Below are 11,732 nucleotides of genomic sequence, written 5' to 3'. Positions count from 1 at the left end.
TTGCTTGGGGGAGAAGACAGAAGGGGGGCCACGGAGAGACAGTCAGGGAGGAACTGGAGGGGGAGAGGGAAAGGGGGCTGCTTTGGGTGAGGGGTGTGCTGGGAGGCAGACAGCTTTGCTTGGGGGGAAGACAGAATGGGGGCCACGGAGACACAGTCAGGGAAGAACTGGAGGGGGAGAGGGAAAGGGGGCTGCTTTGGGGGAGGAGTGTGCTGGGAGGCAGACAGCTTTGCACGGGGGGCGGGAAGACAGAATGGGGGCCACGGAGAGACAGTCAGGGAGGAACTGGAGGGGGAGAGGGAAAGGGGGCTGCTTTGGGGAAGGGGTGTGCTGGGAGGTAGACAGCTTTGCTTGGGGGGAAGACAGAAGGGGGGCTACGGAGAGACAGTCAGGGATGAACTGGAGGCAGAGAGGGAAAGGAGGCTGCTTTCTAGCACCCGTTAATGTAACAGGCTTTAACACTAGTATAACATAAACCTGTTGTATTCATCAACTGCGCCTGGATATAGACCCGAAATGTAGGCCAGGGTTTTGAAAACCTAATTTTGTCATTATGGTTTATTTTATTTTATTGATTGATGGGCTCGGTGGTTTCCAATATTGAAAGGCGTCATGAAACACAGCACGGAAAGCTTTGGTCCTGGCAGGGTTAAGCAGCGCAATCTGAAATTACTAAGCCTTAACCACGGCAATGCTCTGGTAGTTTTTCACTTCTGAAATCTTCTCACAGATCAAAGCAACCAGGAGCTGCTGGGTGCCACAGGTGTAGGGCGTAATTTTGAACGGAACTGTCATCTTCTCCTTTGGCTTCAGATCACCCACCCTGAAATTCAATAAAGAAACAGAAAATATTGAGCTACTCCCAAATACAATACACTTCCCCCTCCGTATTTGCGGTTTTGTTAACCGCGGTTTCGGTGATTCACGGTTTTTCATTCCCAGGCTCCGCCCCCAAATTTACATCACAGAAAATCAATGCTCCCAGCGTTGTACGGAGCAAATCGCTACTCTTGCAGGTCAGGTTATTCGCAGTTTTGTGTCTTTTTTAGGGGGAGGGGAAACATATGAGAAGTTATTTGCGTTTTTTTTTTGTATTCGCTGCGAATGGGGAGGGGGGGGGCGCCAGGGCCAGGAGGACTTGGGCTCCCTCCTGGCCCGATATTGTCGGGGAGTTGGGGAGTCGGCGGGGAAAGAGGGCTTGGGCTCCCTCTTGCCCCGATCGTGTCGGACCCGCCAAGAGGAAGCAGCAGGACACCGGTAGGAGCTTCTACATGATGGGGGGGGGGGGTCGGGAGGCTGTGGGGGTGCGAGCGGTCCTTCAGGGTGGGGGTGTGGGTGCGGGTGGTAGTGCGTGCGAGCGGTCCTTCGGGGTGGGGGTGCGGGTGCGTGCGAGCGGTCCTTCGGGGTGGGGGTGCGAGCGGTCCTGCGGGGGGGGGGAACTATGTAAAAAAATTTTTGTACAACGCGCTCACGCGTATAACGCGCAAGGGTGTGCGTGGTATGTAAAAACCACGTATAACGCGTGCGTTATATGCGAGAAAATACGGTATCTAATATTTGGTCCTTGGAAAACATCCCTAACTGTCCAATGGGCTCAGAATCTGACTAAAGCACCTGTATGAACATCTGCTTACATACTAAGGACGTAAAAAAAAAAAAAAAAAGACCAAATAAATTCATAATTAAAACCCCTTAAGGGTTAAAAAGAAAATAACAAAACTGAATCAAAACAAAAGAGTAATTAAAGTTCAATTTAAAAAAAAAAAAACCCAATCAGATTAAACTACCCGCATTTCAAATAGCTCAGATTCTAATGTCTTTAAACAAGCCGCGATCGACACTCCGGAGGATCAGGTTTCCTTGGCTATAATGATTAATAAGTAAGTTGTTAATAGGAAGATTTAGCAAAGGTGTACAATTTGGTTCCTTTTGCAGATTTTGACTGAGGGTGATATTGGCCCAGTTGCGTAGTGAGGGTGGGAGGTGCCCCCCCACCACTCTCTTTTCGTCCCACCTACCTCCACACACTCCTTCCCCACCCCCTCCAGAACATAAAATAAATCAATTGACTTGTCCTCCCTTGCAATGACGTGTCCCCCATGTTCACCTATAGCTCGAATCAGATCAATTGTGCACACTAAAAATGCAGGAGGATCTGGAACGTGAGCGCAAAAACAGAAGACACCCGACCGATTGCTGTGTTCCGCCATCTCTCTCCCTCCATCTTAGGCTTTCTTTTTCACCCAGCCACACGTGCGGCTGCTCATTTGTTCAATATTCTCCTCTGACGCAACCGGAAACAGGAAGTTGCAAGAGAGGAGAAGATTGATCAACTCGAGCAGCCGCGCATGCGCGGCTTTTTGAACGCGTGCGGCTGGGCGAAAAAGAAAGCCGGCATACTCTACATCAGTGTTTTTCAATCTTTTTACACCCGTGGACCGGCAGAAATAAAAGAATTATTTTGTGGACCGGCAAACTACTAGGACTAAAATTTTAAAACCCTGTTTCCGCCCCATCTCCGCAAGCTCAGTCACCTCAGTAACTATAGAAAAATAGACAAATATAGTGCAAAATATAGACAGCAGATATAACTTCTCAAAACTGACACATTTTGATCACTAAATTGAAAATAAAATCATTTTTCCTACCTTTGCTGTCTGGTGATTGATTTCATGAGTCTCTGGTTTCGTTTCCTTCTGTCTGTGTATCCTTTCTTTCTTTCTGCACTCAGGCCCAAGAATTGTCTCTTTCTATTCCCTCCCTCTTTCCTTCCTATGTCCTTAGTGCCCCCGGTGCCTCCTTCCCATGTCTTTAGTGCCCCCAGTGCCTCCTTCCCATGTCCTTAGTGCCCCTTCCTGTCTTTAGTGCTCCCAGTGCCTCCTTCCCATGTCCTTAGTGCCCCTTCCTGTCTTTAGTGCCCCCAGTGCCTCCTTCCCATGTCCTTAGTGCCCCTTCCTGTCTTTAGTACCCCGAATGCCTCCTTCCCATGTCTTTAGTGCCCCAGTACCTCCTTCCCATGTCCTTAGTGCCCCTTTCTGTCTTTAGTGCCCCCAGTGCCTCTTTTCCATGTCTTTAGTGCCCCCAGTGCCTCCTTCCCATGTCTTTAGTGCCCCCAGTGCCTCATTCCCATGTCCTTAGTGCCCCTTCCTGTCTTTAGTGCCCCAGTGCTTCCTTCTTATGTATTTAGTGCCCCCAGTGCCTCCTTCCCATGTCCTTAGTGCCCCTTCCTGTCTTTAGTGCCCCCAGTGCCTCCTTCCCATGTCTTTAGTGCCCCAGTACCTCTTTCCCATGTCCTTAGTGCCTCTTTCTGTCTTTAGTGCCCCCAGTGCCTCTTTTCCATGTCTTTAGTGCCCCTAGTGCCTCCTTCCCATGTCTTTAGTGCCCCCAGTGCCTCCTTCCCATGTCCTTAGTGCCCCTTCCTGTCTTTAGTGCCCCCAGTGCCTCCTTCCCATGTCCTTAGTGCCCCTTCCTGTCTTTAGTGCCCCCAGTGTCTCCTTCCCATGTCCTTAGTGCCCCTTCCTATCTTTAGTGCCCCCAGTGCCTCCTTCCCATGTCTTTAGTGCACCAGTACCTCCTTCCCATGTCCTTAGTGCCCCTTCCTGTCTTTAGTGCCCCCAGTGTCTCCTTCCCATGTCCTTAGTGCCCCTTCCTATCTTTAGTGCCCCCAGTGCCTCCTTTCCATGTCTTTAGTGCCCCCAGTGCCTCCTTCCCATGTCTTTAGTGCCCCCAGTGCCTCTTTTCCATGTCTTTAGTGCCCCCAGTGCCTCCTTTCCATGTCTTTAGTGCCCCCAGTGCCTCCTTCCCATGTCTTTAGTGCCCCCAGTGCCTCCTTCCCATGTCTTTAGTGCACCACTACTTCCTTCCCATGTCCTTAGTGCCCCTGTCTTTAGTGCCCCCAGTGCCTCCTTTCCATGTCTTTAGTGCCCCCAGTGCCTCCTTCCCATGTCTTTAGTGCCCCTACTGCCTCCTTCCTATGTCCCTGTCACTGCCTTCCACACTTTGTCCCACCCCCACCCCCAAAGCCTGCCTGCCTGTCTACCTTTCTCCCTCCCTAGCCAAAGCCAGCCTGCTGCCTCCCTGCCGCTCAAAAAAAAAAAAAAAAGCCTCCCTCCTTTTCCCCTTCTCTTACCACCATGCTGCAGCTGCTAAAGCCGAAAGTCTTCTTTCCGACTCAATTCTGAAGTCGAAGAGGACGTTCTGGGCCAGCCAGGCAGCGATTGGCTGGCCCAGAACGTCCTCTCCGACATCAGAATTAACGTCGGAAAAACTTCCTGTCGGCTTTAGCAACTGAGAGCAGGGGAAAAGAAGAGGCGCTTTTTTTTTCGCGCGGACCGGCAGAAATTCAACCGGCAGTTGAGGAACAGTGCTCTATATCTAAGGTAAGGTGGAGGGAGGGAGATGGCGGAACGCTGCGATCGGGCGGGTGATGACCGCGCGATCCTTGATTGCTTTACTGCGGAGACAAGTCCATTCACCGCTCCACGGTGAATGGCCTTGTCGCCGTCCCGCAAGAGGCCACTATTTTTTCTTCCCCGTTTCGGCGGGTTACCCACGGCTAAACGCGGCTGGCCGCGGCTAACCGCCACCGTGTCATTCTCTAGTATAGATAGAGGATTACTGCACAGGTCCTGGACCTGTTGGGCCGCCACGTGAGCGGACTGCTGGGCACGATGGACCTCAGGACTGACCCAGCAGAGACACTGCTTATGTTCTTAGGTTCTAGTTCTGGCCGTGTAGCGCGGGTTTACCGTGCGCTGAAACGGCTAACGCGGCTTCGTAAAAGGAGCCCTTAAATTTCTTAAGATTGGTTCTCTCTCAGTGCGTTTGGTGCCGCGTTCCAGAGGGTCGGGGCAACGACTGAAAAGATAGTGTTTCTTCCAGTGTTAACATGGTTCAGGGTTGGGATGGCGAATAATTTTTGCTCCGAGGAACGAAGAAAGCGCGATGTAGCGTACGGTATCTAAAGTTTATCAATGAATTCTGGCTGTCCAGCGTTTCTTGTTTTAAAAATCAATAACAGTCTTCTACTCACTTTATCTTGAGAGGGTCTTTCACCAGTCCACTTCCTTCCACCACCAGCCTGCAGTTCTTCAGTTCCTCGGACAGGGGATTCTCAAAGACGGCCTCGACTTGAACTGTCCGCTTCACAGTAACCTGATCAGGAGCCTGCAGTGGCAAAACAAGCATGGTTTAGCAGAACTTCTGTCCCGTCTCACAAGAGCATCAGCTCATCACATTTCTCAGAAAAATGTCAAATAATCTTCAAAGACAAAGGTGGTGGGTGAGGGGAACTGATATTTATTGATTGCCAGTTAATAGGTGTGATGACAAATACAGCCTCTTGGAAACATCCTTAAAATCAAACTGATTCATATGTAAACTCCATGGTCGGTACACCGTCATAAGCGCGGAGGAGAACAGTGCGCCGACAATCCCGTGCTGACATTTGAGCGCAGGAGAAATGCGCACTGCCGCTTCCGCCACTTTGAGGCCTTCCGTTTTATGCTGTGAGAGGTGGGGGGGGGGGTTGGGATGAAACCCCCCGACTAAAGTTAGAACTGCTTGCGCTCCCGTTTGGGAGGTGTTTGGGGGGGGGAACCCCTCCCCCCCCCAGTACAGTGAAAACTCCGGTTCTCCTTCCCGTTTTCGGTCTTCGGGAGTTTTCAGTGTAGGGGGGGGTTCACCCCCCACACACACCCAAGGGGAGCGTGAGGACTTCTAAGTGTAGGGGTGGGGTTCCACACACTCCCTTAGAGCGTAAAAGCCTCAAAGCGGCGGCACGCATTTCTCCTGCGCTCAAATGTCAGCGCAGGATTGTCTGCTCACCGTTGTTCTCCGCGGTTTTGATGCGTCATCCCATGGTCTGGTATTTTCTTTTGAACACCAACTGTGGCGTTTAAATAAAACCTGGATATTCAGTACAAAATAGAGCAGTCAGCACCAGCTTTATCCGCAGAGCGGGGAAGTTCAAACTTCGAAGCCGGTTTTTCCCGAGTTGTTCTTAGTAAACCCCTTGCCAGTCAGGTTTTCAGGATATCCACGATGAATATGCATGAAAGATATTTGCATATAATGGAGGCGGTGTACGTATGCAAATCGAATTCATGTATATTCATCGTGGATATCCTGAAATCCTAACTGGCAAGAGGTTACTCTGGGACTGACTTGGGAAACTGCACTAAGGAACTAGCTATGCAGCACTGCAGACAATGTTAGGAGAGCACATTTACAGTTCTGGCACTATCCTTATGGCAGAAATCAAACCAAAATACCGCTAATAGCAATACACATCAGTATTATTAGCCCGACAAACTTGAAGGGCTATGGCCTCAGAATCGAAAAGTCCTCTGAGAGAAGAAGACCTGCAAAGGATTCAGAAGCCAGTGCTCCACAGGAGAATCAGTGAGCCTTGATTTTGAATGTCCTGGTGGCCCTGACGCAGCGGATGTCTTAAAATTCCCGCGAAACGCTGGCCGCGTCGGCAAACAAACACTAGTGACTGTATGAATCTTTAAAGACAAGTCAGCAACAAGATAAGTCTTTTTCTGGTCTATGTTTTTCAAATCCTGGCTTGCACTTACACAAAGTATCCCTGAAAAAGTTTCTTAAGTTCAGGGTTTAGTCTTAGCTTTATTGAAATGCTTTAGAAAACTATTTTAAAAAAATGTATACATCGGCCAATGATTGGAGCAGGAGCTGTATTACTACGCGGATTATCCTCAGTCTGTGATTTTCACTGCTGTGCGTAGGCTCCGATTCTGAGGCCATAGCCCTTCAAGTTTGTCGGGCTAATAATACTGATGTGTATTGCTATTAGCGGTATTTTGGTTTGATTTCTACTATATTACTGTATACTGCTGGGGTGATTAGTTTTAGGTTGTACACTATCCTTATGGCCCCAGTGATTGACACTTTTTCAGATAGTCTGAATACTAGGACTAGGGGACATGCGATGAAGCTACTAAGTAGTAGGTTTAAAACATACCGGAGAAAATATTTCTTCACACAACGTATAATTCAACTCTGGAATTCGTTGACGGAGAATGTGGTGAAATCAGTTAGCTTAGCAGGGTTTAGAAAAGGTTTGGATAAATTCCTAAAGTGGAAGTTCATAGCCCATTACTGAGATGACTTGGGGAAAATCCACTGCTTATTCCTAGGATAAGCAGCATAAAATCTGTTTTGCTTCTTGGGATCTATCTAGGTGCTTGGGACTTGAGTCGCCCATTGTTGGAAAAAGGATACTGGGCTTTATGGACCTTCGGTCTGTCCCAGTATAGCAATTCTTAAGTTCTTATGTGAGCCAAGTATAGGACAGTCAAGCCATTGTGACATCACAGATGAGACTGGCTCTTAGGTATTGGTGGAATGAGGCATTATGACATCACAATCTCAGTTCTGGAATGTTGCTACTCTTTGGGTTTCTGCCAGGTTCTTGGGACCTGGGTTGGCCACTGTTGGAAACAGGAGACTGGGCCTGATGGACCTTCGGTCTGTCCCAGTAGGGCCATTCTTAAGTTCTTATGTGAGCCAAGTATAGGACAGTCAAGCCATTGTGACATCACAGATGAGACTGGCTCTTAGGTATTGGTGGAATGAGGCATTATGACATCACAATCTCAGTTCTGGAATGTTGCTACTCTTTGGGTTTCTGCCAGGTTCTTGGGACCTGGGTTGGCCACTGTTGGAAACAGGAGACTGGGCCTGATGGACCTTCGGTCTGTCCCAGTAGGGCCATTCTTAAGTTCTTATGTGAGCCAAGTATAGGACAGTCAAGCCATTGTGACATCACAGATGAGACTGGCTCTTAGGTATTGGTGGAATGAGGCATTATGACATCACTATCTCTGCTCTGGAATGTTGCTACTCTTTGGGTTTCTACCAGGTTCTTGGGACCTGGGTTGGCCACTGTTGGAAACAGGATACTGGGCCTGATGGACCTTCGGTCTGTCCCAGTATGGCCATTCTTAAGGTCTTATGTCTTTACCTTGATGATAATGGGAGGACTCTCAATAACAATGCTCCTCTGCACCAGTTGCTTCTTTCCCTGCTCATCCTCACACACAGCCACAACTTGAATGATGTTGTCTTCGGTCAGTGAGTTTTCATACTGGTCGAATGGGATCTTCAGTGAAATCTGTTTCTCTGTAAATTGAATGTAGATATAAATGCTGGCTGCGGTGTTGCACACGAATCAAGATTAAAATGACCATGCTGAATTTATAAAAGACATTAGTCCAAAATCTTAAGCCAAACTCCTGAACTCCTTTCTTTGGTTAGATATAAATAAATAAATAAATAATCAATCTTCCAATAACATTTCAATACAACTTCATGTGGCTTGAATGTAACATAAGAACATAAGAATTGCCGCTGCTGGGTCAGACCTGTGGTCCATCGTGCCCAGCAGTCCGCTCACGCGGCGCACCTCTGGTCAAAGACCAGCGCCCTAACTGAGTTTAGCCCTACTTGCGTACTCTCCTGATCAGCAGGATCTTGTCTAACTTCGTCTTGAATCCCTGGAGGGTATTTTCCCCTATGACAGACTCCGGAAGAGCGTTCCAGTTCTCTACCACTCTCTGAGTGAAGAAGAACTTCCTTACTTTGAATCCCTGGAGGGTGTTTTCCCCTATGACAGACTCCGGAAGAGCATTCCAGTTCTCTACCACTCTCTGAGTGAAGAAGAACTTCCTTACTTTGAATCCCTGGAGGGTGTTTTCCCCTATGACAGACTCCGGAAGAGCGTTCCAGTTCTCTACCACTCTCTGAGTGAAGAAGAACTTCCTTACTTTGAATCCCTGGAGGGTGTTTTCCCCTATGACAGACTCCGAAAGAGCGTTCCAGTTTTCTACCACTCTCTGAGTGAAGAAGAACTTCCTTACATTGAATCCCTGGAGGGTGTTTTCCCCTATGACAGACTCCGGAAGAGCGTTCTAGTTTTCTACCACTCTCTGGATGAAGAATAACAGTCATTTCAATAACTTAGGGTTCCTTTTACTAAGGTGCACTAGCGTTTTTAGCACGCGCTGTTCCGTGTGTTAAAGCCCTAACGCAGCTTAGTAAAAGGAGCCCCTTAATGTGTAATGGCCTCAGTGGCCTCCTCTTTGGTCATGCTTATTTCGTTGTTATAAATAACTCATCAATGCCTTTAACCGACTTATCTTAGGCATGACCAATGAGGAGGCTTGCTGCATTTACTCAAACTATCCATGAAAGAGACAGGCAAACTGGGAAAATCCCTTCTCTTCAAAATCACAGGTCTTTGGAACGACCTCACCACCCCGCTGCGGAACCTGAGCTCCCTTCAGTTATTCCGCAAACAACTGAAAACCTGGCTTTTCAGCAAATTGTAGCTCTATCCTTCCCCCCTTTCTCTCCCCCCTTCTACACATAAGTTCATGTCATCCTTTTTCTTCTTCTCTACCCACTATTTTAAGTTCTTGTAAACCGTGTCGAGCTCCATACTCATGGAGATGATGCGGTATATAAATTTAAGGTTTAGATTAGATTAGATTCGATTAGAGTGTAGCCACTGAGGTCATTACGCAGTAAGTTATTGAAATGACTGTTGACTATAATTACATTCAAGCCAAATGAAGTTGCATTGAAATGTTATTGGAAGATTAATTATGTATTTATTTATTTTATATCTAACCCACAGAAAGGAGTTCAGGAGTGTGGCTTAAGAATTTGGACCGATGAGTTGATCTTGCTTCACTCTTAAACTGATATTTTTTTTATTTACTATTGGCCTTTGAGTTTGGAATTTATAAAATATGCTTATAAATTGTGATTCTATCTTGTTAAAGTTTTACAATATAATATTTTAAAATTTTCAAAAGCTTAAAATATAAAGTAAATTGTTAATCTTTTACCCCAGCCTATCGTATCTTCCCTTTATGTTGAATCTTTTCTATATAAATTGTAGTTCTTTCCCACTCCCCTATTGTTGGCAGTTGGTCCGTACGTCTTGTACTTTTAATAATCGGATTGTCTTCCAGTTCCCCTTGTTTTATTTGTTTTTATAAAGTTGTATGTTTTTATGTAATTCTACATTGTAAACTGCTTACATATTTGATTAAGCGGTCTAAAAAATCTTTTTAATAAACTTGAAACTTGAAATAATAATAATAATTCCAAACACCGCCTTGATACACGTTGATACTAAAATAACATACAAGAAAGCACACTCTTGTCATCAAGCATATTTGTAATTTTATGAGGTCACCGTGAAATGTATAAGTACCTGAAAAATGTTATATACTACAAGGAAATGCCAAAACAATTGAGTAGAATTTAAAAATAGCTTGCATGAGCTTAAAGCAGTTTATCTGTGCTGTGTCTAATCTTTGATCAGTCTCAACACTGGCTCTTAAATATTTTTACTACGGTTGAGCAATAGTTATATTTTTCTGTGACTCCAGTTTATTAACCTGAATCACCGGCTCCGTAGCTTCAACCAGATCCTCAGATGCACCGCCTGGGGCTCAAATAGTCTCACTGCCCCTGGCTTCACATGTCACCTTGTCACTGGATCATATTATACCTTTTTTTTGTGATTATTCTTTCAAATATTATAGATTATAGTGCTCATTATATCACGGTGAGTAAAGAGAAAGCAATCCTCAGGCCTCCTTTTACGAAACTGCGATAGTTGTTTCTAGTGCAGGGAGCCGCGCTGAATGGCCCGCGCTGCTTCCGACGCTCACTGAGTTCCTATGAGCATCGGGAGCAGCGCGGGCCATTCAGCGCGGCTCCCCACGCTAGAAACTGCTATCGCAGTTTCGTAAAAGAGGGGGTTAGCTTATGTCTATGTGGTCTGCCGCTAGGGTGTATCGCCAACATGACGTTTTGCTGGGTTGTCCCTAGTAACTTTTCTCGCCTCTCTCCTGACCACTTTGCATTCAAGAAGCATAATTATCAATATGAACTACCACTAAAATGAGACCTAGTTAGCAGTTAACCTGTGGTTAACAGTAAAGGAACAAGTCTTAACAGTAACCCAAGTTGATAATTAAAGAGAAAAGAAATTTCTGTAGAAATTGAAGTCACTGCTATATAATAATAATAATAACTTCATTCTTGTATTCTGCAATACCATGGAAGTTCAATGCGGTTAACAGAGGAAGAGACTGTACATTTACAGCGAAGTTACAAACATGGCAATGGTAAGACATATAATATAGTCTATAATATATAGGTGTAACAGGGACAGATCGTTTAGATAAACAGAATCGATTATGAGAGGCCCTATAGTGGCTTGGCAGGGTAGGAGGGTTCAGAGTTTGGAGGCATATCAAGGGCAGGGGAGGGGGAGGGGAGTTAGAGGAATTTGTCAAAGAGATAGGTTTTTAATGACTTCCTGAACAATTGGTAGGGCGGAGAGTTGGAGATGAGGGCGGTTAGGCAAGTGTTCCATTTACCCGCTTGGAATGCTAGGGATCTATCGAGGAATCTCTTGTAGAGGCAGCCTTTTAGGGAGGGAAAGGTGAACAGGTAGGCGTTTCGTGTGTGGGAGGGGCCTGCTATTTCAAGGTGCTCAGACAGGTAGATAGGAGAAGAGCCGGTTAGAGTTTTGAAGCAGAGGCAGGCGAACTTAAAGATGATTCTTGCCTCTACTGGAAGCCAGTGGAGTTTGGTGTAATAGGGGCTTACATGGTCGTATTTTTTGAGATCGTAAATGAGGCGAACGGCCGCATTTTGGACTATTCTTAAGCGTTTGATGGTGTTTT

General features: G+C 46.5%; 1 protein-coding gene across 2 annotated transcripts in view; it reads right to left on the bottom strand.

Moving 5' to 3' along the window:
- Nucleotides 1-338: 338 nt before the first annotated feature.
- LOC117369430 (protein-glutamine gamma-glutamyltransferase E-like) overlaps nt 339-11,732 on the bottom strand; it is a 43,087-nt gene continuing 31,693 nt past the window's right edge. For both annotated transcript variants that reach the window (XM_033964005.1, XM_033964006.1), the window contains 3 exons: nt 7,988-8,145; nt 5,033-5,166; nt 339-823 (listed from right to left, as the gene is read on the bottom strand). In XM_033964005.1, the coding sequence (XP_033819896.1) occupies nt 673-823; nt 5,033-5,166; nt 7,988-8,145 (443 nt within the window). In that variant the 3' untranslated portion in view covers nt 339-672. The remainder of the gene's footprint in view (nt 824-5,032; nt 5,167-7,987; nt 8,146-11,732) is intronic.

The sequence above is a fragment of the Geotrypetes seraphini genome, chromosome 11 (genome assembly GCF_902459505.1).
Source record: "Geotrypetes seraphini chromosome 11, aGeoSer1.1, whole genome shotgun sequence".
NCBI lineage: Eukaryota > Metazoa > Chordata > Amphibia > Gymnophiona > Dermophiidae > Geotrypetes > Geotrypetes seraphini.
The sequence above is the reverse complement of the archived record's forward strand: the minus strand, read 5'-3'. Positions and strand labels throughout refer to the sequence as shown.